The following is a 23,732-nucleotide window of genomic DNA, read 5'->3' on the forward strand; positions in this document are numbered from 1 at the left end:
GGCTGGCACCTCGAGGAGATCTGTCACCTTCTCCATCTGGCTTTAGGGTCCTCCAGCAAAAACAGAAAATGTTACCTTCCGGTAGGTGGACACCCATTGTTCGGGCATCAGTCGCGGGGGGGGGGGGGGGGGAGCATGCGCGCACCTTGCTCTTCTCCAGGACGTCACAGAGGAGTGATTTGTCAGGCGAATCTCAAGCCATGACCCCTAGGAAAGAGATTGACCGAGGACAGCTGAAGGAGAAGTGGGAAAGGGCCTCTTGCAGATCAGGCCAGAATAGCATTTTTTTTTTTTTACACATACAAAGGGCTTCTGAAAGTTCCACTGCTGCAGCAGATGACAAGCAAGCCCCCTTTACAAGGGATGTGATCTCCTGGGAACAACAGGGAATTACTTTGCTGCGTGACCAGCAGAGCGGACAAAGGCTCTGGGTGGAGCACCCACACACCCAGGCGGGCTCCGCGTTCTCTGTGGCTCGTTTTTGCTGCCACCTTACAGGCCAGAGGATATTAGCCACGCGAGCTGGCTTCTCCCTATTCTAAAGGATAGGTTGGTTCCTTGTAGAACAGCACGGTGGTGCCCCTGGGGTGAAGACCCTTGCCCCCTTGAGATCCTCTTTGTGGTGGTGATGGGGAGGAAGGTCCCAGATTCCTTCTGTTTTTAATAAAAATAAATTTTTTCTTACATTTTATTTATTTTTGATAGAGAGACAGAGGACAAGTGGGGGAGGGGCAGAGAGCGAAGGAGACACAGAACCCGAAGCAGGCTCCAAGCTCCGAGTTGTCAGCACAGAGCCCGACGTGGGGCTCCAACTCACAAACGGCGAGATCATGACCTGAGCCGAAGTCGGACACTTAACCGACTGAGCCACCCAGGCACCCCAATAGAATTTTTTTTTAACATTTATTTATTTTTGAGAGACAGAGCATGAGTATGAGCAGGGGAGGGGCAGAGAGAGAGGGAGACACAGAATCGGAAGCAGGCTCCAGGCTCCGAGCTGTCAGCACAGAGCTGGATGCAGGGCTCGAACCCACGAACCATGAGATCGTGACCTGAGCCGAAGTCGAAAGCTTAACGGAGGGGGCCACCCAAGCGCCTCCCAGGTTCCTTTTAACAAGAGCCCTGCCCCTCCCTTTAACCTTCCAGATGAAAGACAGGTGCTTACATTCTAAATAGACATGTAGAGTGGTAGGTGGCGTTTCTGCCTCCCCCCATGCTGTCTCTCCCTTTGCAGGCGTTTATTTAATAACCAGATTTGTGACAGAAAGGGTCTTGCAGTGACCTGGCATCTTATTCAAGGCGGGCTTCTCTGACCTTTGCTAAGAAATGCCTTACAAGGTGTGACTGCTGCCTCCCCAGTGTGTGTGATCATACAGAGTGGAGCCATCAGAGGCTCCTATTTATTACGACCCTTGGCCCGGCCCTTCGGCCAGCCACCCCATGTGGGGCCAAATACAGGAACTCTTAGATGAAGATGCAGAATAAAATGATAGGTACTGAGCATCCCTGACATTGGGACAGGAAGTTTTTTCCAGCCATTGTTGTAGTGATGCTCACCAGACTAGTGATGGCGTCTAGATCTTGCTAGAGAAATGGATGTCCAGAGAAGTATAGCCCAGGTTCTGCGGGTTTAAAGTGCTTTTTTCCCTTCAACCTTGCTACCAAATGAATTAAATTCAAGCATTTGCTTTTCTCACGTGTGGTCCCCAAATTCAGTCATGCCTTAGGAGGTATGATCACCGATGTCTTGAGAAATCTGCCATCCAGGGAAGATTGGATATCCCCAAGTGAAACAGAGCATAAACAAACTAGGATTACCAGAAACCAGTGCAGGCTCATGTGAATCTGTTAGTTCTGTGAAATGAAAAGGCACCGCTCTGTAAAGATCGTTGTTCTAGAACCTGACTTATAATAACCCAAAGGTAAGTTCAAATAACTTTTCAGCATCAGTGGTGTTTCTGTGGCTCTTTCGGAGGATGGTTTCGCTTTTCAAACAACATGCATCATTTATTCATTCAACAGACTTAACATAAATTTAACCCGAAGAAGGAAGGCTCCAGACTCTCCCACCTGCCTGGTATCCAGCCCTATTCAAAGGACAGACTCCTGTTTTCCTAATTTTGACCCAACGGCAGTGCATTTTCAGCCTCTTTTCCTTTCACAGCAACAGAGTTAGGACAGAGCAATGAACAGGGCAGTGGAAAAACTAAGGACTGTCTCACCCGAGTGTGCATACACAGTCAGGCAGAAGTCGGTCTTCTTGGTGACAAATAAACATCTTTTAAAAGGATCCCCGGTTTCTTAGCCAGGTGTGACCCTATGAGTAGAAAACGCAGCATCAGGATGCCTGGGTGGCTCAGTCAGTTAAGTGTCCGACTTCCGCTCAGGTCATGATCTCATGGTTCATGGGTTCGACCCCCGCGTTGGGCTCTGTGCTGATATCTCAGAGCCTGGAGCCTGCTTCGTATCCTCTGTCCCCCTCTCTCTGCCCCTCCCCACTCACGTGTTCTCTCTCTCTCTCTCATTCTCTCTCCCAAAATAAATAAACTTTACAGGGAAAAAAAATGCAGTATCATATTAGAGCGTAGGGGTCGAGGCAAGAATGCCTACTGAGTGAGATGTGAAATCTTTTATAATTCTAAGGGCAGTAAGAAGAGGAAATTTTGAAACTTGGGCAGAAATTAACAAAGCAAATGCAAATATCTTTTATAGCCTCATTTAAAAAATTTCAAGGCACTTCTACTTGATGGACGTAAAAATGCCCTACGTACTTACTTGACCTATAAAATTATATCCAGATTACTACAGTAAAGAACTAAAGTGTAGCAAACAGTGTTTATGCAGAAAAAAATTATAGAACTACTGCTTGAGTTTACTTCGTGTCCTCCAGTTGTTTGTTTAAAGCAAACCATGAGGTGAAGAACTTTCTAGAATCAAGACACTAGATTTGCCAGAGTCTGGAAATCTGGAAAAACTTGAAAACAAAAGCTTCTGTCATCTGTCTGGTAGACCAAGGCCAATTCCTGTAGATTCTGTGTCCTCCACGGGGCATAGCGGAGATCAGCAGATAGGAGTGAAAAATGCCCTAAAACTTACTGATTAGCATCTGTGAGGCATTGCTTAATAATTACCAGCCCTTGTGGCTGCCACTTTGTATGTTTCATTTTTCCATCTTCGGGAACTCTCCCACTCCGGGTCTTTGCCTGGTTGACAGCAACATTTTGGCTCGTTTCCTGGTAATGCTCAGCTCTTGTGCCCTCGTGAGCAGAGATACTCTGGCCAAGTCCTCGATAAGAGTCTCAGTACGGTTATTTTATTCTTAGTATGCTGTTCCTCTGAAGATGGACACAGACCATTTTTTTCATCCTCTTTTGGAGTTGTGAGGACTTCTCTCCCTGATGACTTTTTGAAACGAGATTAGGTGGAAATGCACAAACGTACAACGACTTGCCCCAGTGGCCTCCTGAACATTCGTGCGTAAGCCTTGTCGGCCACAACGCAGACGCTCTACCTCAGAGTTCAGTCTCCTCCTAGTTTTTGATACGTTTCACTGATCCGTACCACGTGGATCTCTTCCCTCCAGTCGGCTGTTTAAAAACCATGATACCTTGGGGCGCATGGGTGGCTCAGTCAGTTAAGCATCCACTTCCGCTTAGGTCATCATCTCATGGATTGTGAGTTTGAGTCCCCCCATTGGGCTCTGTGCTGACAGCTCGGGGCCTGGAGCCTGCTTCGGATTCTACGTCCCCCTCTCTCTCTGCCCCTCCCCCACTCATTCTCGTTCTCTCTCTCTCTCAAATATAAGTAAACATTGAAAAACAATTTTTTAAACCATAATACCACATTGTTCCACACACTTCCACAAAGCTTTATCCTCTGTCAGTCTGATCCTCTTGTGAGATCCCAAGATGTTGCTAGTTACCCCCCTGCCGGGACGCTGTTTCTCTGGCTCTCAAAGAGGCTTGCTCAGAAGACATCTGCTGGGCAAAAGTGGCTTCGAAATTTGCTGCCAGTGCCCATTTTCAGCTCCTGACACTGACACTGGCATCCTGGAGAACGGATTGCTCTCATAAGAATATGTCCCCTGGGTACGGAGACTTTAGGCTACTCCGTGGTGTTAGGGTCTCTGCAGCCGTTTGCTTTGGCCACGTGGCCTGTGGGGATCTTAAATTGACCAGAGTCCCCTCGTGCGAGGGCATGCCCTAGATAGCAGCCACAGAGTCCCAAGCAAATGGAACTCCTGATGACTTCCCCCACGGCCCCCATGATAAACCATCTCCCCCACCTCCCAGGCCTTTCTCTTTATGCACCCCTTAGAAAAGACCCCCATGGGGCTCCACAGAAGCCCACTCTTTTGGTCTGAATTGACCGATCTAGCCTCAGCACAGAAACCCTCAAACGCTCTACCGTGGACCCTAATAAAGGCATGAGCCCCAGTCCTGCCTCTCTCCCTGCACTCTCCCTTGACCACCCCACGTGGCCCCTCAAGGTATGCGGCATGCTTTGTCTAGATCTGTGAATAATAAACGTCTCCATTTTAGTTTCTCCTGTGGTCTGTCGTTGAACTGTGGCTCACCTCCCGTGCCCCACTTGACGAGGGTTCATTTGACAGATTCATACCAGAAAAGCACATGGAAATGCGTATCCCCCCCCCCCCCCCCCCCCCCCCCCCCCCGAGCCATAAACGCTGTAGGGTTTCCTCAACCCAGTTGGGAGCTTGGAAACAATACGATTTAACGTGGGTTTGGAAATTTGGGTGTGTACTTTCATTTACATTTAATTTAATATCCGTTATGGAAAGCGGTAGAGTATAAATAATAAATAGACTTTTTAAATGCAATTGCATTTTCCCAGATGGGCTTCCATTTATGCAAGAGAGGCAAAACAGTAAGAAATATAGGGCGTAGAGGCCAGGCTTACCTGTAGACATTATGAAGTTCACGATGGCATCCCTTCACAGGTCCGGACCCACCAGTAACCCCCCCACTGCTAAGTTTGCTAGGTCATTTTGCCTCAGAACAAGGGAATCACGGGACATTAATTTATGGCGCTTCATGTCCTTTTGTGCCGCTAAAATAGTCTGATACTCAGAATACTGACTTCAAAATCGCTTACCTTCCTATCCTGAAGCACACGAATTCGGCTTTGTATCTTCACGTACCTCAAGAGCATATGGTAGGGAAAAGCCAATGCCACCCTTTTCTCTCCTGTGAGGGTTTTAGCTTGCTTTTATTTTCCTCTGCTAAGAGCATGTTAAGAAAGGAGATCCCTGGGGTGCCTGGGGCGCTCAGTCGGTTGAGCGTCCGACTTCAGCTCAGGTCATGATCTCGCGGTCTGTGGGTTCGAGCCCCGCGTCGGGCTCTGTGCTGACAGCTCAGAGCCTGGAGCCTGTTTCGGATTCTGTGTCTCCCTCTTCCTCTGACCCTCCCCTGTTTATGCTCTCTCTCTCTCTCTGTCTCAAAAATAAATAAATGTTAAAAAAAAAAAAAAAGAAAAAGAAAGAAGATCCCTAAAGTCCACGTGTCTGATTTCTTTATGTGTAAATGGATGCTATTGGCAGAATCTACAGACTTCAGGCCTAGTTAGAAATATATTTACCTCCCCTGAGCCTGAGCCAGGAGTCAATGAGGACAAAGCAAACCCAAGCCAAGATGGCGCCCAAGCCCTGCCTTTCTGGGTCAGTGACCGATCTCTAGGGGCAGGAGCCCGCCCCGCTTTGAATTGGAGACACGGTCTGAATGGCTTATTATCTGAAGGGACTGCAATGAATTGAGACTATAGATAGTTTTATCGAAATATCCTGTTGTGTAATATTTACCTGTCATTCAGAGGCTACATCCAAGTAAGCACTCTATGAAAACTTGCCCCCCAAATACCATTTAGTATCCTAAAGAAAGAAAAGGAATTCTATAACTCTTTCAACTTCCTAAATCTTTAAAGGGGAGGGGGAGATTGTTCAGGCAAATTGTTCTTTTCTGAAAACATTTTGAAAATTTTGTTTCTGGAAGACAGCGTATCTCCAGACATACTCTCATTTAACACATGACCCACTCTTCTATAAATGGAGCATATTATTTGACCAACAGAAAAAAGTAAATGCCAGGTGAAGATGAGAAGAGATGTGAAGCAGCTGTAGTTTGGTGGGGAAACACTGAACTTGGCATCACAAGGCCAGGTTCTGAGGCTCTCCCTGCCCTCGCTATTCTTAGTGACCTTGGACAAATCACTTAATCTCCCAGAGTTTCGGTGCCCTCGTTTGTGAAATGGAGACAACTGTGCCCGCCACACAGTTGAGATGACTCAACGGTTATGTGGGAGACTTTGTGTTTTAGTGGTTGCTCAACAGAACTTGTGTATAGCTAGTAATGCACTTAGAACCCACCCAGGAGTCAAGGTTATCCAAGAGTGCTTGGGGGATTCTGCAGATTTCACCCCAGTTCCCACATGTAGGAAGACTCTAGCAGAATCGGGTGCACAGTAGACACTCTGTTATAATCCAAACAATGGTTCCTGTCCGTGATGTTGTCAGCTACTTAGCAGCACTTACTCGGTGCCAGGCATCTGTCCTAAGTGGTCTGTCTATATTGTGTCAACTCATTTACGTCCTCACAAGAACCCTCTGCGGGAGCTAAAGCTTATCCCCACTTAACAGATGTAAAGGGTCGGTGTTCAGACGGCATGTTCTTAGCCAGAAGGCTGTATTGACTCTCTCACGTCCAAGTGAAGCCTCCAACAAATGTAAAAAAAGAAAACAACGGTGGAGGAGGAGGCTGTCACATAAAGCAACACATTTGTTCTTGCTTCTGCATTGGCTCTTGTCCCCACCTCCCATCATCCAGGGATCTTCGGTATTTCGGCTTTGCATTAGCCATTCTAAACAGTTTTGAATTTGATGAATAACTTGGTTATCTGTTCCTATTGCTAAATGTCTATGGTATTTGTGCTTGGCACCAAATTGTTCATTAATCCAAATACTCCAGCCTTCTGCTGGTGGAGAGAGAGAGAGAGAGAGACAGACTCCCTGTCAGTTCAGACAGTTGCCATTTGGTGAATAAATGGTTCCAAGCTGGTTATTCTCCCCAGTACTTTCTGGAATGGGGAGAAGTAAACACTGGGTGGTCTGTTCTCCATTACAGGAACCTGGTGTTTCTTGGTATGAGTACCCAAAAGTTTCCTTAAAACAAGAGGTTATTACATGTTCGGAAGGCATGGTTTCAGGTGCAGGGTGGAATTGCTGGGGATTATAGCTGAAGAATTTGCTCAGCCACGTTTTTACTTGGGGAACCCAGAAATGTGACAGAGGAGGCCCCAGAATGGCTCCTTGGAGTCAGGTGTAGGCAAAGCCAGTTAGTTACAGAGCTGACACCAGTTGACCGGATCCTTAGAGACCCCTCCTGGGCGGCCAGGCCACAGTTCTGCAGATTGCAATTGTGTCTGAGGGTCCAGAAACAGGACAGAACATTCAGGGGCCACAAAGTTAGAGGTGGAGCCACGCCAAATGCCCCGTCTCTCTCTTTCCCCAGATCCACTGCAATGTCTAGAAAGCCTCAATCTCGACGCTGACAATTAAGCACTTCACAAATGCTATCATTTTCATACTGGCTTTGTGGGCAGAAGAATTTGTAAGCTGTAGACCAGATGGTGGGTGTGCCCCAGAGTCACAGTCCCGAGACCCAATAGGAAGCGAGACTTTCGTAGGTGACACTCCAGTTATACACTGGTTTGTAATCCCTGCAGGGAGAAGTGGGAGACGGATCAAAAGAAAAAGTGTTGGCTTCTCCAAGCGTTTCCTGAGAAACTCAGAAGTCAAGAAAGAGAGGCGAGGAAAGGCAGAGGGGCTGCTCAAATCCAAAGACCATGGAAATGCACCGCCAGAAACTGTTAGCAGGTGATCAGGAGGGCTCCAGCCCAGCCTGGGTTAGGCAGAGACGACACAGAGGGAGTCTGAGCGAGAAGAGGCAGAGGGAAGACGTGACATCGCTGAGCCTGGGAAGGAGTTGGTGAGCTCAGCAGAGGTAGCGTGACAGCCGTGAGTCGCCCAAACCCCACTCTGCCACCCAGCCAGCTGGGTGACCTCAGACAGGTTACCGACCTTCTGCAGTGTAAGTGGGGGTAGATGTGAGTTGTCTGACTTCCAAATGACAGGGGACGGAATAAGCATCTTTATCAACGTTTATTTATTTTTGCAACAGAGAGAGACAGAGCATGAACGGGGGAGGGGCAGAGAGAGAGGGAGACACAGAATCGGAAACAGGCTCCAGGCTCTGAGCCATCAGCCCAGAGCCCGACGCGGGGCTCGAACTCGCGGACGGCAAGATCGTGACCTGGCTGAAGTCGGACGCTTAACCGACTGCGCCACCCAGGCGCCCCCGGAATAAGCATCTTTAAACGGGAATTGAAGTCCAGGAAGAGGAAAGGATACAATCTGTTTGTACGTACATCCATCAATCCTCCTTGGCTGGTGATCTCAGTTCTTCTCTGATTGCTTAGCTCCTACCAGGATGGGGGAGTTCACAGCACTATTTAACAGGAAATACCTACTGGGAGAGAGCAGTCAGAAGGTTGCTAATCGTTCTTGGCGAAATGATAACGAATGAGCTAGGCTGATTGATTTTATATGTGCTTACATGCACATGGAAATATCTGGAAGGATGCACACGAAACTGTTAAATAGTTATTGCCTCCAGGGAGAGTCACCTAATTTCATTTGACAGGAAGTTGATTTGTTTGGATCATGTGCCTATATTGCTGTTTGAATTTTTTTACGAAATTTGATGCTAGACAGAAGGAAATGGAAAGCCCAGAAAATTTGTTCCTTCTAGCATTTTCTTTAAAAAAAAAAAAAAAATCCCTGGTATATCTTCCCAGCACAGTGACTGTGCCCATGCCTACCATCAGGGGTGAGTTTCTGGGAGGTTCTAAGGGGGGCACTCCATACCGATGTCCCAAGCCCAGCCAGTTCTCCAGGCTCTGTTCCCGAAATTGGAATCATGAGTGGAAATGCTAGCCCATGGGACAGTCTGTGTAGATTCCTAACAGGCGGAAGTTTGACAGAAGGTGTTCCAGACAGGGTGAAGCTGATGGCAATGTGGATGTCACCAATCTTTGCCGTCGGTGGTCCTGTTTGTTAAGGAAGTTACTGACAGAGACTCCCCCCGCCCCCGCACACCAACTCTGAGACACTCACCCGTTCTGTAAAGGCCCTAGTTGATGTGCAGTAAGGATGACGGGGAATCGATGCAGGGCTCTCAGCTCCTGAGACACGGAGAAACCGCATCAACACCCATCTCAGAGTTCTGAGCACATTGTAGTGGAAATCATTTGTCTCTACACCTGACTGCTCCCCTGGGCTGCCAGGAGGGGGCCAGGACTGTCTGTTGCTCATCTGAGAATCCCCAACCACCGCCCCCCCGCAATCCCAGAGCTGAGTGTTCCAGTACTTGGTGAGTGCTCCTTGAGTGAGTAAAACAGAAACACAATAAATAAATAAAAAGAATCGCCCTTGTGTGGGGGAAGACAGTGTTACTGATCTGATCATGTACATTTAAAGCCATGTCCAAGGGGCGCCTGGGTGGCGCAGTCGGTTAAGCGTCCGACTTCAGCCAGGTCACGATCTCGCGGTCCGTGAGTTCGAGCCCCACGTCGGGCTCTGGGCTGATGGCTCAGAGCCTGGAGCCTGTTTCCGATTCTGTGTCTCCCTCTCTCTCTGCCCCTCCCCCATTCATGCTCTGTCTCTCTCTGTCCCAAAAATAAGTAAATGTTGAAAAAATAAATAAATAAATAAATAAAGCCATGTCCAAGAGCAAATAAAATCTGCTCATGTATGAAAGTCATAAGAAAGAATCCAAAGAAAAAGTGAGATACTTCTTCAGTTCCTAAAGAGAGCTGTTGGAATGTCAGGAAATTCTATTTCAAAACACCACTAAAGAGAGAGTTACAATCTCTCCATTTTATTTACCAAGAATAAGCATCCCTCGTGGTGAGGGAGGCAGCGCAGAAGCACACGGAGAGGAAAGGAAGCCTGCAGCAGAAGCGAAGAAAACAAGATGGGCCAAAGAAGGAGGACACTAAGACATTCTGAGATCTACAGGGAAGGGGTCCCTCCCTGCCAGAGTCTGAGACTCACAAATGCTTGGGAAGAAGAGAAGCAAAGAGAGGCCGTCTCCTAAATCGTCATGGAAACAGGTCAAGGAAACTCTATGGCCACCAACCCCCAACCATCTGGACAGAGCGGAGCAGGGGTAATTAAAGATGGCAGCCACGTCCTGGTGGCCAGAATGCGCACTGAGCTTCCACACCAGGCCTGCGCCCAAGGGCATACAACCCTGGTCTCCCTGCCCACAAAGGGAGCCCACCCATCTAGGAAGGGGCCCTTTTCATAGCCACTTTGTGGAACATATACTAAAAAAGTAATATCACCAGGCACGTTTTAAAGTCCCAATGAACTGGACAGAGCACAACACACTTCCTGAAAAGAGAACATGAAACCGGAGAAATCTATTAGCATTCTTTGAGGAGGTAGAAACAGGCCCGGAGACGAGGGAGAAACCCAGGGATGAATTATGTTTAGACTTTCAAAATTCCTTCCGACTAAGTTCCACCCCGGGGGTCATTCGCAATAGTTAAGTCGCTCCAGAATGTGCCGGGTGGGGAAGGTGGGGGGAATCACCACAGATTGGAACTGTCCTCAGAGACAGGAAACAAAAGATGGGATAATCAGGTACTTTTCTGGATGAAGAATTATAAACCGTGGGGATCCCCAAGGATCTCTGGTGTTCCCAGACTTAGCTTAAATGTCCATAGATCATCTGAAGAAGCGAATGCTCAGATGCTTCCAGGCCTGTGGATGAATTGAAGGGTCCGGAGACAGATGGAAAAACAAATAGTGGATAAGCTGGAGGACAAGCTTACGAGTTAGCAAGCAAATGCATATTTAAGCTTCGGGGGGGGGGGGGGCAGGCCTCAGTTGGATATGGGAGAACATATCCAAATCATAGCAAAATGGACTCTGTCCAGTCTGTTGATAGCCCCAAAATGGGATCTTGGGGGTCTTTGCAAAATGTTTGTGGGATAACGATCGTGCAGGACCCAGTGTTCAGAAGGTGCTAAAATGCTTTCAGAAATGGCATTGGGAGCTAAGCCAAAGATAGGATTCTCCCTGGGCTGTACCCAAACCTGGCGGTTTTACGACTTTGCCCTAGAGAAAAATACCGCAGAACTGTAGAAAGGTTAAGTAATCACCCAGGTAGAAGACTTCCCTGAGAAGCTGGGCTGCTTTGTTCTTTAAGAGCTTTAGGGTGGAAAGATGAAACCCCAAAGATGATATGGTCAAAGTCTATAAAACTTTGGAAGTTACTGTGATGAGAAAACCAACTTTAGTTTTTCCGAGTTGCTGCGTTTTACATTATGAGAACCCTGCTGTGGACATTCAGGTAAGGACTCAAGTTTAGGGTTCCTGCCTTAAGCTCCTGCTTTGCCAGGGTACCTTTTGAAATAACCCTTAGAGTTGAGCCTAAAGAAGAGTTAGTGACCTTCACCTCCACCCCTTATATATAAGTGCCTGCCACCCCACCGTCTGTCTCCTGTTCACGATCTGGGATGAGGGAATGCCCCTGGCCTGGCCCACTGTGCACCCCACCATCCCACTCTTTCTGGGGCCTGTATGCAATACATCTCACGACTCTAATTCTTTTTGTACATTATTGAAACTACACCTTCGATGGGGCGCCTGGGTGGCTCAGTCGGTTAGGCTGCCGACTTCGGCTCAGGTCATGATCTCGCGGTCCGTGAGTTCGAGCCCCGCGTCGGGCTCTGTGCTGACAGCTCAGAGCCTGGAGACTGTTTCAGATTCTGTGTCTCCCTCTCTCTGATCCTCCCCCATTCATGCTCTGTCTCTCTCTGTCTCAAAAATAAATAAACGTTAAAAAAAAAAAAAATTTTTAAGAAACTACACCTTCGATCAAAATGACTTTATGGGTTTCACTTGCCCAAAGCGGGGAGCTTGGGTGCTGAGGGAACTCTCTGCCTGCCGACCCCATGGGGGTGCTTTTGCCTCCCCACTCAGCCAATCATAAACTGCATATTCTTTTTTTTTTTTTTTTTAGTGTTTATTTACTTTGAGAGAGAAAGAGAGCGTGAGTGGGGGAGAGGCAGAGAGAGAGGGAAACACAGAATCCAAAGCAGACTCCAGGCTCTGAGCTATCAGCACAGAGCCTGAAGCAGGGCTCGAACCCATGAACCGTGAGGTCCTGACCTGAGCCAAAGTCAGACACTTGACTGTTTAACCGACTGGGCCACCCAGGCGCGCCTTTAATATGCATATTCTTTTTTTTTTTTTTTTTTACGTTTATTTATTTTTTGAGACAGAGACAGAGCATGAACGGGGGAGGGTCAGAGAGAGAGGGAGACACAGAATCGGAAACAGGCTCCAGGCTCTGAGCGGTCAGCACAGAGCCCGACGCGGGGCTCGAACTCACGGAGTGTGAGATCGTGACCTGAGCCGAAGTCGGCCGCTTAACCGACTGAGCCACCCAGGCGCCCCAATATGCATATTCTTAATGCAACACACCAGCTCCGGCTGCTCAGCACTGTTACAGAGAGAGTGAACAAGGTCTAGCTCATCAAACCCCAGACCCACGGGAGCCCTTGAAGTTTGAAATAGGAACTTGAGATTAAGTTTTATTTCAATTAAAGAGGAGTGGGTCCCCCCCCTCAGTTGTAGGCAAAACCAACCGAGCTCCTCAAGACTTGGTAAAAGCGAAATCTGTTCAAAGGTAGGGGGTGGAGGCAATGGGAGTAGACCCAAGAAGTTCTTCCAGTAAATGAATGAGCTGGGAGCTATTGACGACATATCCCTGGACTTGTGAGGTTGGCGAAAATACTTCTTGGGACCAGTGCTGGGCCATCAGCTTCCTCCTTGTTACGAGTCTGTGCACACAAGTGAGAGAAACCTCAATCAAACCAGTTTCGGCAGAATGAGGAACTCTCTTGTCTCCCGTAGCTGGACCAGGGAGGAGGAGCTACAGGGAGAGTGGCACGGGGAGCCCTGAAAATCTCCAACCGTCCCAGAAAAGCTCACCAGATAAAATGCGATTTTAGTAAAAACAGCACGCTAACTCTGCAGACACATCCTCCACCTGCAACACTCATCAACACTGGCCTTCACATCAGATTGCTACCCGCAGACTCATCATGTAGGGATCAGAGACCAGGATGTGGCTCCCCCATAGCAACAGTCTCAGGACAGATTCTGATTGGTCAGCTTGGGTTACGTGCGAGTCACCACTTTATTGAAAGTACTTGTTAGGTTCTCTGCCTTGCCTTGACTTTAAATCCAAGAGGATAAACTGATCGACTCAGCCTGAGTATTAATGTGCACCCAGGGTTGATGAAGCGTGATGCAACTTACAAACCTAGCGAATCCCTGCACATGAGTCACCTGGGAGAGCTCATTAAAAATGCTGATGCCCAGGCTGTACTCAGGGATGCAGATTCAGCTGCTCTGGAATGGGTCCTGGGCAGTACTGGTTAGCCCCCACAGTGGTCTCCCAAAAGAATACATCTCTCCTCTTCTTGAGACCTCAGGTGGGGCTTCCAGCTGCGATAAACATGGACACCTTCTCAGAGCCTGTGCTGGCCATTCTCGAGCTTTCTCAGGCTCCTGTTCTGTCTTTCTGCAGCCTAGTCTCCTCCTACAGCCATCCTCAAGCTTTCCAGCCCCTCAGGCAGGCCACACCTTGGTACATGTTATACTGAATGTTCCTTCCGCCTGGAATCCTTGCCCTGCACCCCCTCCCTCGCCCACCATCTCCCCCGGCACTCTCCCACACTGGGAGAAACTTCCCTCCCCACCCTGCACCTGGGTCTGGGCTGGAGGCCCCTGGCGCCTGTGTTCTGTGTCTCTGCTGTCAGAGTCTGTGTTATGCTTTATTGAAAGTGATTGTTAAGTTATCTGTCTAGCCTTGACTTTAAGCCCAGTGCGGACTTGCATCACTGGAATTAATGGCACATGGAGCACATCAGGCATGGGCTTGGTGTGTTCCATTCTACAGTTTATTAGCCAATAATTGGGTGAGTACTTAACTGCACTCAGCCTCAGTTTCCCCATCTGCAAAATGAGGATGACACTAGAACGTACCTTCGCTTTAAGTGTCTAGAAATGTAAAGTACTTAGCCAGCCCTGGACATAATGTGACAGCACAGGGACACCTTGGCCATAACTGCTGTCATTCTTATAAAAATGAATCCTTCAAGACAACTCACAGGACACACCATCTTTTTGGTAAAGCCTTCCCCGGGCGGTTGGCCGATCACCCCTCCCCTTCCTCTATCATCTGTTTCTACCAGCGATTCAAAGATAGGAGCTGTCTTATTTCTTTAGCCCCCAGGGACTGGCATGCAGTAGTCCTGAGTATATATTTATTGACTGATGACTCAGACCCTGGATTTGGGAACACCCTGTTCATACCCAGAGGCAGGGAAAGCTAGAGTCCCTGACACCCCTCACTCCTGGGAGGCATTAGCCTTATTCAGAACCTTGCCTTTCAGAAGCCCCGTGCCCCTCCCCCCACAGCCCCACTGCCCGGAACATGGGACTGGGGCGAAGGGTTCAGTGCTGGGGCCTCCACAGCTAGGGCTGGGTAACAGGGAGCAAGAGCCATGCAAGGGAAAATCTCTAACCCGAAGCCCAGAGAACGACCTAGGGGAGAACCCATAAGTGGTCAGACGCTATAATGGGAACTGTCTGTATGAAGTCAGTTACACTTTGAGTTAAGTCAGTTTCTGTGGCGAATGAAGTGCTGAGTTCCATAACCCAGTGGTTCAGGGATTTCTTATTGCAAAGACCTGGGGAGTTGTCAATAAGCTGGTTGGTTTGGCCAGTACAGACAGATTGTTCCAGGTCAGCAAAACCCCATACTGCTCTACTGGGGGCTGGATTTCTCTTGATAGTCTAAACTATGTAAAAGCCAAATCTCCACTTCGGTGATGTCCAAAATCAGCCTCACACATCTCTCCTTGTGAGGGGGAAAAGAAGTCCTTTGCGTCCCCTTCCCAGATTATTTGCTTACGTCATAAGAATTGGATCTCCTCACAAAATGGCGGCCAGTCTTGGAGCAGGAACCGTGGGGAGTTCCCAGTGCCTCTCCCAGACTGTATTCAGTTGCAGCCGCTGGGTGACAATTTTATCAGCCTGCCCCTTACAGACAAAGAAATTGAGGTGTAGAGGCTCCAAGTCCTGCTTCCAAAGGTCTACCCTCAGGCCAGGACCATGTTGGAGAGGCCTGCGTTGAGGTCTTCTGAAGGCTGCACAGCCTATCTGCCACTGGAGATGTTGCCTCAGCAGCTGCGATGAATTCACTGCTGGGGATGGCTGACGGATCCCTTCTCTCTCATTAGTGAGAAGCTTTAGAACTAACCGTGAAAGGCACAATCCAAACGGTGTTCATTGATGGACCTCAAAGGTGCCTCTGTGCCGTCTGGCTCCGTGCCTGCCCCCGTGTGCCAATATTATCCTACCATTCTGTGGACTGAATCCTTAGGTCTGGCCCAAGGACAGGCCCCACTGGAGAGGAATGCCATCAGAGCCCTGGATCGTGAGGTGCTGGGCTCTCACTGGGCAAAACTGCCGTAGTTTTGCAAATCAGGGCTTAAAGGGGACCCCAGTTTGGCGGAGCGATGGATAATTGGAGCCTGTTGGGCTGAGAGCTAACCATTTGGGGGAAAAGCCGCGGCACTATCACGTTAAAGGTGAGCAGTACCTTCGTGGCATTTGGAAATGCCAAGGAAAGACAGCTTCCTTTTGCCCCATGACATACCTGGCTGAGAGACTCAGTCCCCTTTCTTACCTGGTCTGCAGATGCCAGATTCAGAAGCACTTCTGCTTGGCGTGGGACTTCAGGGACTTAGGGCTTTCTTCCCCTTGCCCAGAGCTTGCTCCTCCAGAACTGCCCTCCTGGCAGGCAGCGCCCCAAGCAGCCCTGCAGCCTGTGTGGCCGTCTGCGAGTGAGGACTGCGATAGTGCTTAAGGGAAACATCAGAATTGGATAAAAATTCAGATTTTTTTTTTCCCCTCAAAGAACCAGATGAGTAGGCTTGGAGGAGAGGTGAGGGGGGGCCACGGGAGGAATTGGTTCGACTCAAAACACTTGCTCTGGCCTATTTGTGTTCCGTCCAAAAGATGTTTCCCAGGGAAGGTTGCCAGTCGCTTAAATATCCCAACCAGAGGCAGAAGAGCCTCAGGTCCTAGGGAACCTTGGGGAGGAGACCTATTTCTCCTGGAAAAATAAGCGACCAAGTGAAGGGAAGTCACCACCCTGATGCCCTCCCAGGAGCGGCCTTGGTGGCCCTGCCCTGGCAACCCCAGGCGGCTGGGCCCTGTGCACCGCGGGGACTGCAGCATCCACACCTCCTCCGGGGTGGCAGCCGTCCTGCCGCCTCCGTCAGGCTTGAAGGCCCCCAACTCTGGAGTGCAGCCAGGGCAAGTACTGGCGAGGCAGCGAGGTGCTAGAAGGGGATGCCGGAGGCCCTGAGCCCAGGCCGGGTGGGTGGCCCGGCGGGATCTGGGAGGGAGCCGCGAGGTGCGTTAATGGCTGAGACCCAGCGGGCCATCCCGGACACCCTCGGATTTTTCGGCCCCCTGCATGGGGGACCCATCTGAGTAGAACAATGAACCAGGGGTTGTCAGTGGCGGCTTCTGGACGCAGTCTGGTTGGAAACGGGGTCCTGGGGTTTGGCTGCAAGCGCAGTGTCTACCCGAGTTGGATATTTACAGGTTGGATGGGGGAGGGGGGCTCTCGGCAGGCGGTCCGGAGGCTGGGCCTCTTCGGCCTGGGCTGCCGCTGGGGTCGGGGAGCCGGGGCGCGCCCTGCGCCCCCGGGCCCGGGTTCCCGAGCTCCCCGCGACCAGCGTCGGAGCCCCGCCGCCTCGGTCCCCGCCCAGCCTGCCCCCCACCCCACCCCTCACGCGCCGCGCTGAAACCCGAGCTCGAGGGGGCGGGCCGCGCGGCGGCTGGGGCCGCGGGGCCGCGCCGACATTGGAGGGGACCCGGGGGAAGGGAGGGCGAGGGAGGGGCGCGCGGGGAGGGGGGGGCGCGCCGGGCGCCCGCGGCCGAGGGGGACCGAGCCTCCCGGCTCGCTGCTCCCGCCGGCGGAGCGAGGCTGCCCTTTCTCCGCAGCGTGATTGATTTTCCTCTTCTTTTCTTCTAAACTCTTCTTCCAGGGAGAGGCTAGTGGTAACAGGCCGAGCTGGATGGATGGGTATGGGGAGAGGGGCAGGACGTTCAGCCCTGGGATTCTGGCCGACCCTCGCCTTCCTTCTCTGCAGCTTCCCCGCAGGTAAGGCACTGCCCCCGGCGCGAGGATGGCCGGCCGGGCCCGCTCCCCGGGCCTCGTCGCTGCGCTCGGCCCCGCGTCCGGGAGCCAGCCGGAGCTGAAATCCGCCGGCGCCCCCGGGACCCCCGCCTCCAGTCTCCACTGGTCTTTGTTTCCCCCGCGCCCCGCCGAGGGCGCGATGCACCCCCGAGGGGACCGGGGAGGTGGCAGGCTCCCGCCCCGGCTGCAGTGAGAGGGAGCCGGGAGGTCGCAGAGGCCGGGGGCGCCTCCCTCCTTGCGGGAGAGGGGGTGCCGGGGACGCGCCCCTTAGGGGCCCCGAAGGAGGGGTGGGGTGGGCTGGGGAGCATCGACTCGCAGCAGGGGGCACTTTCTCCCGCTGCTCGCCCACCAGTGTGCAGACCTGCCGTGTGCCCAGGGGTGGAGCCGGGGCCGCCCCGGAGGTCCCAGGCGAGTCCCCGGCCGCCCCCTCCTCCGGGACGCCGTCCCGCCCCCACGCGCCGGCCCACGCGGGGATGCCCACGGCCTGGGCTCCCGCGAGCCCGGGTTCCTGTTTGATAACATTCCGCGTCGCCCCCTGTTTGTTTTTATTGTGTCAGAAAGGGAGAGAATTTCAGAATTAAAGCTGAAAAAGCCATCTGTTTCCAATGAATCCCCCATAGTTTTTCACAATGTTTTTGGCAGATCGCTGCTTTCAAATTCCTCCGAGCCCGGACCTCTTGTTTTTGTTGGGGGAAGGGAGACCAACTCCACAGAGAAGCATTTGTTCCTTCCCAAACGCTCCAGTTTCTTTACTTTTTTTCCCTCCCCCCCTTTCGGGGGGAGGGGGAAGGCACGAAACTTAAATCCCCGGTCTGTTTTCTTTATAATGTTTCATAAAACTTTATTTCATTTTGGCCATATGCTACTCACAGCCTGGAAACGCCAGTTAAACCCTTTATACCCACTTTTCTCTTGCTAAAAATACAAATAAACCCAGTGTCACGGCCCAAATGGCCCCCTTTTGCAAGGCGGGATCTGCCGGCCGCGTCCATCGTGTTGCGGGGCGCAGAGGTGTCTTTTCGGCCCCGACGCGGATCCGCAGCCCCCGCGCACCACCGACCTCTTTCAAGAAAGGATTTCAGTTAGCCTGGGATTGGGTTGTTTTGTTTTGCTTCCCAGCCAACTGGGTTTCAGGAACTGGCGGAACTGGGCAGTCCGGGCTCGGCCTGGCTGCAAGTTGGGGCTGCGGGCGCGCGGGCGGGCGGGCGGACCGTGCTGGCAGCGGTAAGGGCCAAAGGATCAGTTTACCTTCTCGCCCCAGCCCCGCTTCGGGGCCTCCCGCGCCAACCCAGTCCAGCGCGCCCAACTCACTCAGCAGCTGCCCGCGCCCCAAGGGCGTCCCGGACAGCCTCAACCTGCTCCCAGCTGTGGATTCCACCGGGGAGGCCCCGGCTGAGGACAAGATGGGGGGTGTCAGTTGCCCCAAGGGGCCCCCCCGCCCCCGTATGTTAACACCTCTGTAGTGAGTCCAGCAGCCGGGTGGCCTACTCCTTCTTCACACACACACACCTTTTAAAAGGCAGTTTCCCCATGCACAGAAAGGCTTGGCTGAAAGGCTGATTTGGTTCCCTTACCAAAACTGAAATAAATAAATAAATAAATAAATAAATAAATAAATAAATAAATAAATAGGACCGTCATCTTTAAAAAGAAATGCACCTTCTGGAGAAGCAGGACTTTGCAATGTGTGTGCATCTCGGTTTGGTCCAGATAAAGATCCAGCCCGTTGGAAGTTTTATCAGATGGGTTGATAAATAGCTTTTGTCCCTTGGCTGCCTTGGGGGATGTGATCTCAGCTCCGAGCTGAAATTGAGAAGGGGGGCTTAGAGGCCCTTAAAACAACACCTTCCCGCTCTTAAAGGGGCAGCACTTGTTAACTTCTTGAATTGGGGAGAGGAAAGGGAGGGCTGGTGGGAGGTACTCAGGAGTCCGGCGGCTGCCAGCACCCCGGTGGTGGTGTTTTTGTTGCTGCTTTCACATCTCCAGCTCAAAACCTTTATTTTAAAGTATCCCCCCCCCCCCCCCCCGCCGCCCCCAGTCAGAGCAAAGCTGGTGGGTTATAGAATTCAGAATGCGAATTCCATCACTTTTGTTTCCTAGAAGCCCATTTCTTTTTTGGCTTCAAGGCTGGTAACTAAAACCTGGCAGATAGAACAGATAGCTGTTGCCCTGTCATGCCAGCTGGCTCCCGTTTCTTCTAATTTGAGGACTTGACAGCTGCCTTTAGTCAAAATTGCCCACCTTACTGAAAACAGCTTCCAGGCCTCCCCAAACCAAATGCACCGGGGGCTCCAAAAACTTGTATGCTCAAGAAACCTGGGTCAGAAGACCGTTTCCTAAGTAAGAGATCAAATGGGTCATTTTCGCAACGAAGAGATGGACTGTCCTAGTCTTTGACCCAAGGACAGAGGGACTGCTTTGGAAGAAAGTCAGAAACACTGCAGGTGTGGCAGAGGTCAGGGCAGGGAGGGCCTGGTGGGTGCTGGGGAAAACACAAAGCCTTGGCCAGTGCAGGCACAGAGACCCCCAGGGGCCCTGCGTGCTGCCCACTGAAGGCAGGTGGAATCCAGCTCGAGCAGCCACGTGAAAGCATAGGCTTGTTCAGGGCTGGTGAACTTGAATGACTGCCAGGAGCAAACCCATAGGAGTGCAACTCAAATTGGACGTAGTTATGTGGAGAAAGATGCCTTCACCTCCGTGGACTGAGAGGGTTTGTGTCTTTTGAGAGTGTTCACGTGGACTTACCCAGTGGGTGTGACATACCTGCTGTGTCCCAGACTCAGTGACGGCAGTCGGGGCCCTCCTCCATGCAGGGCCGGCAGAACCCCCAACTCCTAAAGGGTGAGGGGTCTGCAGTGTCCCTTGGGCGCTAAGGGCGTGCGCTTGGACGATGCCGTGCCCACAATGGATGGACCGGTGGCCTCGTCTAGCTGCGGCAAGGAGTGGGGCGGGAAGGAGGAGGCCCAAAAAAAGCCTTCTCGGGAGGAATCCTCCACAAATAACAGCTTGTTCAAGACCCAATTAATAGATCCTTCTTATTCTGAGACCTTGAAAGCTTTGTGCCTTAATACAACAGATTTTTTTTTTAATTTTTTAATGTTAATTTTTGAGAGAGAGAGAGCGCACACAAGCAGGGGAGGGGCAGAAAGAGAGGGAGACACAGAATCCAAAGCAGGCTCCAGAGTGGTCAGCACAGAGCCTAACGCAGGGCTCGAACCCAGGAACACTAACTAGATCATGACCTGAGCCGCAGTCAGACGCTTAACCCTCTGAGCCACCCAGGCGCCCGTCAGATTTCCAAGAGAAACCCATCAAAGACCTATGTCGTAGATACGCTGGCATGCTTCCCGTTAATTTCATGCGGATGCTGTACTCCGAGCACAGTGGTTCCTAAAGTGTGGTCCCTCCTCCAGCAGCATCAGCCTCCCGTGGGAGGCTCCTCCTCCCCAGACTCACTGAAGCCATGCTCCGGGGGTGGGACCCTGGTTCTGTACTTCACCAGGCCCGCTAGGGGGTTCTGATGCACACTCAGGTGTGAGGGCTGCTGTTATAAGAATTATTGCCCCGCGGCCTTTCTCTTTCCCTCGTTGCTTTCCCTTTACTTTTCAATTGCACCTGTCCCAGAAATGTTAATCCTCAGGGGAGAAACTCCAGCTTGGGGAGACCAAGTCTCTCTGCTATGTCCAAGTGCGTCTCTGTCCTTATAGAGATGACAATAGTTCCGCCAGAGCCGCTGTTCAGAAACGTGCAAGCAAGTCAATTTGCGTACCACATTTTTGTCTTCCCAGTGGGACTTCGTGTCCCAGAGGCAGAGAATGAAGTGATGTCTGGTTGCAAGAGCCAGATGACAGCTGAGCCAGCTAGCAGCTAAGAGGTGTGCAGGGAAGAGCGTTGGCTCCCAGGCAGAGTGAGATGGAGAGTCCTGTGGACCATTTGCCCCCTAACCCCTGAGGTGAGGAGGTGGTCTTGTGGTTGAAGAAGGGAAGCCTGCCTGCAGGGTTCCAGTCATTGCTAGCGATCGCCCCCATCTCCGAGGACAGGTGGGGACAGGCTCAGATAAGGATGCTCCGGGAGGTGGGGAAGACGGGGCCCCAGGACCCTGTGGAGGTAAGAGGATGGGGTGGGGCCGGTTTATGTGTTGGGGGCGACGTGTGGTTCCGGTGCCAAACCCTCTCTTGAGTGAAATGTGCAAGGCCCTGGACAGAACTGGGCTGAGAACCCCAGCTTTGTGCTCTGGTTGAGTGGTTAGCTACCGTGCTGTTTTCCTGCTTGGCTGAATTCAACCTGCCTAAAACTGCAGGCGCTGTTTCTTCTAGGGCGACCAGCTCATCTAGTATCTCCCCCTGGACTCTTACAGGTTTATTAAAGCTGAAAGTCCCGAGTCCTTAGCAACCCTCTCAGTCCTAGGCACACCAAGATGCTTGGTCACCCTCCACTCCTCCCCCCACCTGCCCCCCGGGACTAGTGCCTGGTTTGAGTCCGTTAAGGAGCCCGCTGCCCAGAACGGTGAAGCCCTGAATGTCCGATGGGCCTCTCCATTCAGTGCAGTTGCTTGGGGCTGGGCCTGCTTCCTCCACCTTTTCCGGCCTGTTACCGTTGTCACCTTGCTACAAACAGCTGACCAGCCCTAGGACCTTCCTCTGGGCAACCCCCCCCCCCAAACCCCCCTTTTAGAACAAAAGTCCTGCTCAGGGACTCATCCCTCCTCGTAGCCCTCTGAAGCATCCAAAAGGGAGGACCCTCTGATTTCTGGCCCCACACTTTTCCCGGGCCTCATTTGCATGGCTTCTGGAACATCCCGAGGCTCCAGGTCACCCCTGCCTGCCCCCCTCCTCCACCACCACCCACCCACCTTCCCAGGCCTTCCTTGCCCAATGCCGCTGCCTACCTAATCAAGGCCCAAGTTCAGTGCTGTCTGTTGGGGTCCAGGGCCATCCCTCCAGTGACCTAGACGCCTGTCCCCTTGGCTGCAGACTCCTGTGCTTCCTCCCAGTTTCGCTGCTTCACAGGTCTCGGGGTTTTGCTCTCTTCTAAATCACCAGTTCTGTCTATAAGGGCAGAACCGCATTTTCTGTTCCTTTACCCCCTTCTCCTTTCTGGACACGCTGAACACACCCAGCAGCATCCTGGGAATTGGAGGGCCCTTGGGTCTTTTTGCATTTCTGTTACGTGTTTTCTCAAGAGACAGAGACCACAGGCTTTTTTTCCCCCAGATTCCCCAACCTTTTTTCTAAGATAATTTTTTCGGGGTTATAAAAGCAATACTCATTTTCAAAGCTAAAAACCATAAAGGGCAAATAAGTACGTGAGAATAACCCAAATGCCGACCTCCCACAGACAATCTATCACATCACTACTTAAGATTATGAACATCCTTTGGGACGTAATACCTTCTACTGTGCTCTCCAAAGTATGATCGTTTGAAGGAGGACAATCCTTTTTAAAGCTCTCCTCGTTTATTGAGCGGCCACAGTATCCTGGGCACTCGGCCAAACGCTTTGAGTACAACACCTCGCGAGATCACCACACCTTCCTCACGGAAGAGAAAGTACCGAAGAGGAAACAGAGGGTCACAGAGGTTGCCTGACATTACACAGCTAGCCGGTGACCAAGCCGGGAGTAGAACACAGACCCCCGACCCTTTTCCATGTCCCATATGTGAATAAACATACTCCTTAGATTTGCTTCGGAGCATATTCGAGTTTGTGCTGTGCAGCATTTGAGGCTTCAAGGTGGCGGGGGGAAATAACACCCCAAATTTGGAGGTATTAGATAGCAGAGTGAAAAGCTGACCACGGATTCTGTGGACCTAGCGGTTTTTTGGGGTGGTTTTGGTTTTTTGTTTTTTTTTTTTTTTTTTGCATCCTCCCAAAGGCCCTCTCTGCTCCCTGTCTGTCCCTGGCTTAACATTTCAAAGAAGATGCCACCCAGCCATAGGTCAGGCAAAGAAGTTGGCAAGGGCTGTCATTGTGCAAATTTTCCCAAGTCAGATTTATGTCTTTTGGGTTTTGCTTATTTATTCATTTCATGCACCATTTCACCCGAGCAGTCGAAATACCGAGACGCCTATTAAAGTGATCCGTCTGCACCCAGGTCCCCGCAGAAAGGAGCCCATTATTGGTTCGCATGCTAAGGAATGTCCCATGAACACAGGCTCACACACGTGTGCGCCAGCCGGGCGTGTGCCCAGCTGGCATGCATTTGCCCTCCCACTGCATGAGGAAGGTGGAGGAGGGAGGCCCGCCTGCGGATGGCGGTGAGGGAGAAAAAGCCACTTCAAATGAATCTAGACGTGGAGCGGCCAAGCAGATGAGCCGAGGGTTGCTGGAGGCAGAGCCAGGATGGAAAATTATCATTTCTAGA

The 23,732-nt window shown here is 51.3% G+C and overlaps 1 protein-coding gene and 1 long non-coding RNA gene across 2 annotated transcripts in view; both read left to right on the forward strand.

Annotated features, from left to right (window-relative positions):
* Positions 1 to 23,732, forward strand: part of RGMA (repulsive guidance molecule BMP co-receptor a) — a 46,804-nt gene that overhangs the window by 1,416 nt on the left and 21,656 nt on the right. Inside the window, exon 2 of the mRNA XM_086711471.1 lies at positions 17,218 to 17,333. Within this exon, the coding sequence (XP_086567597.1) occupies positions 17,218 to 17,333 (116 nt within the window). The remainder of the gene's footprint in view (positions 1 to 17,217; positions 17,334 to 23,732) is intronic.
* LOC147580413 (uncharacterized) lies at positions 17,342 to 23,054 on the forward strand. The gene is made up of 2 exons (XR_015252885.1): positions 17,342 to 21,321; positions 22,781 to 23,054. It is a non-coding gene; the product is annotated as an uncharacterized LOC147580413 (long non-coding RNA).

This window comes from Puma concolor, chromosome B3 (assembly GCF_028749965.1).
Source record: "Puma concolor isolate L17-30 chromosome B3, mPumCon1.1.hap2, whole genome shotgun sequence".
Taxonomy (NCBI): Eukaryota; Metazoa; Chordata; class Mammalia; order Carnivora; family Felidae; genus Puma; species Puma concolor.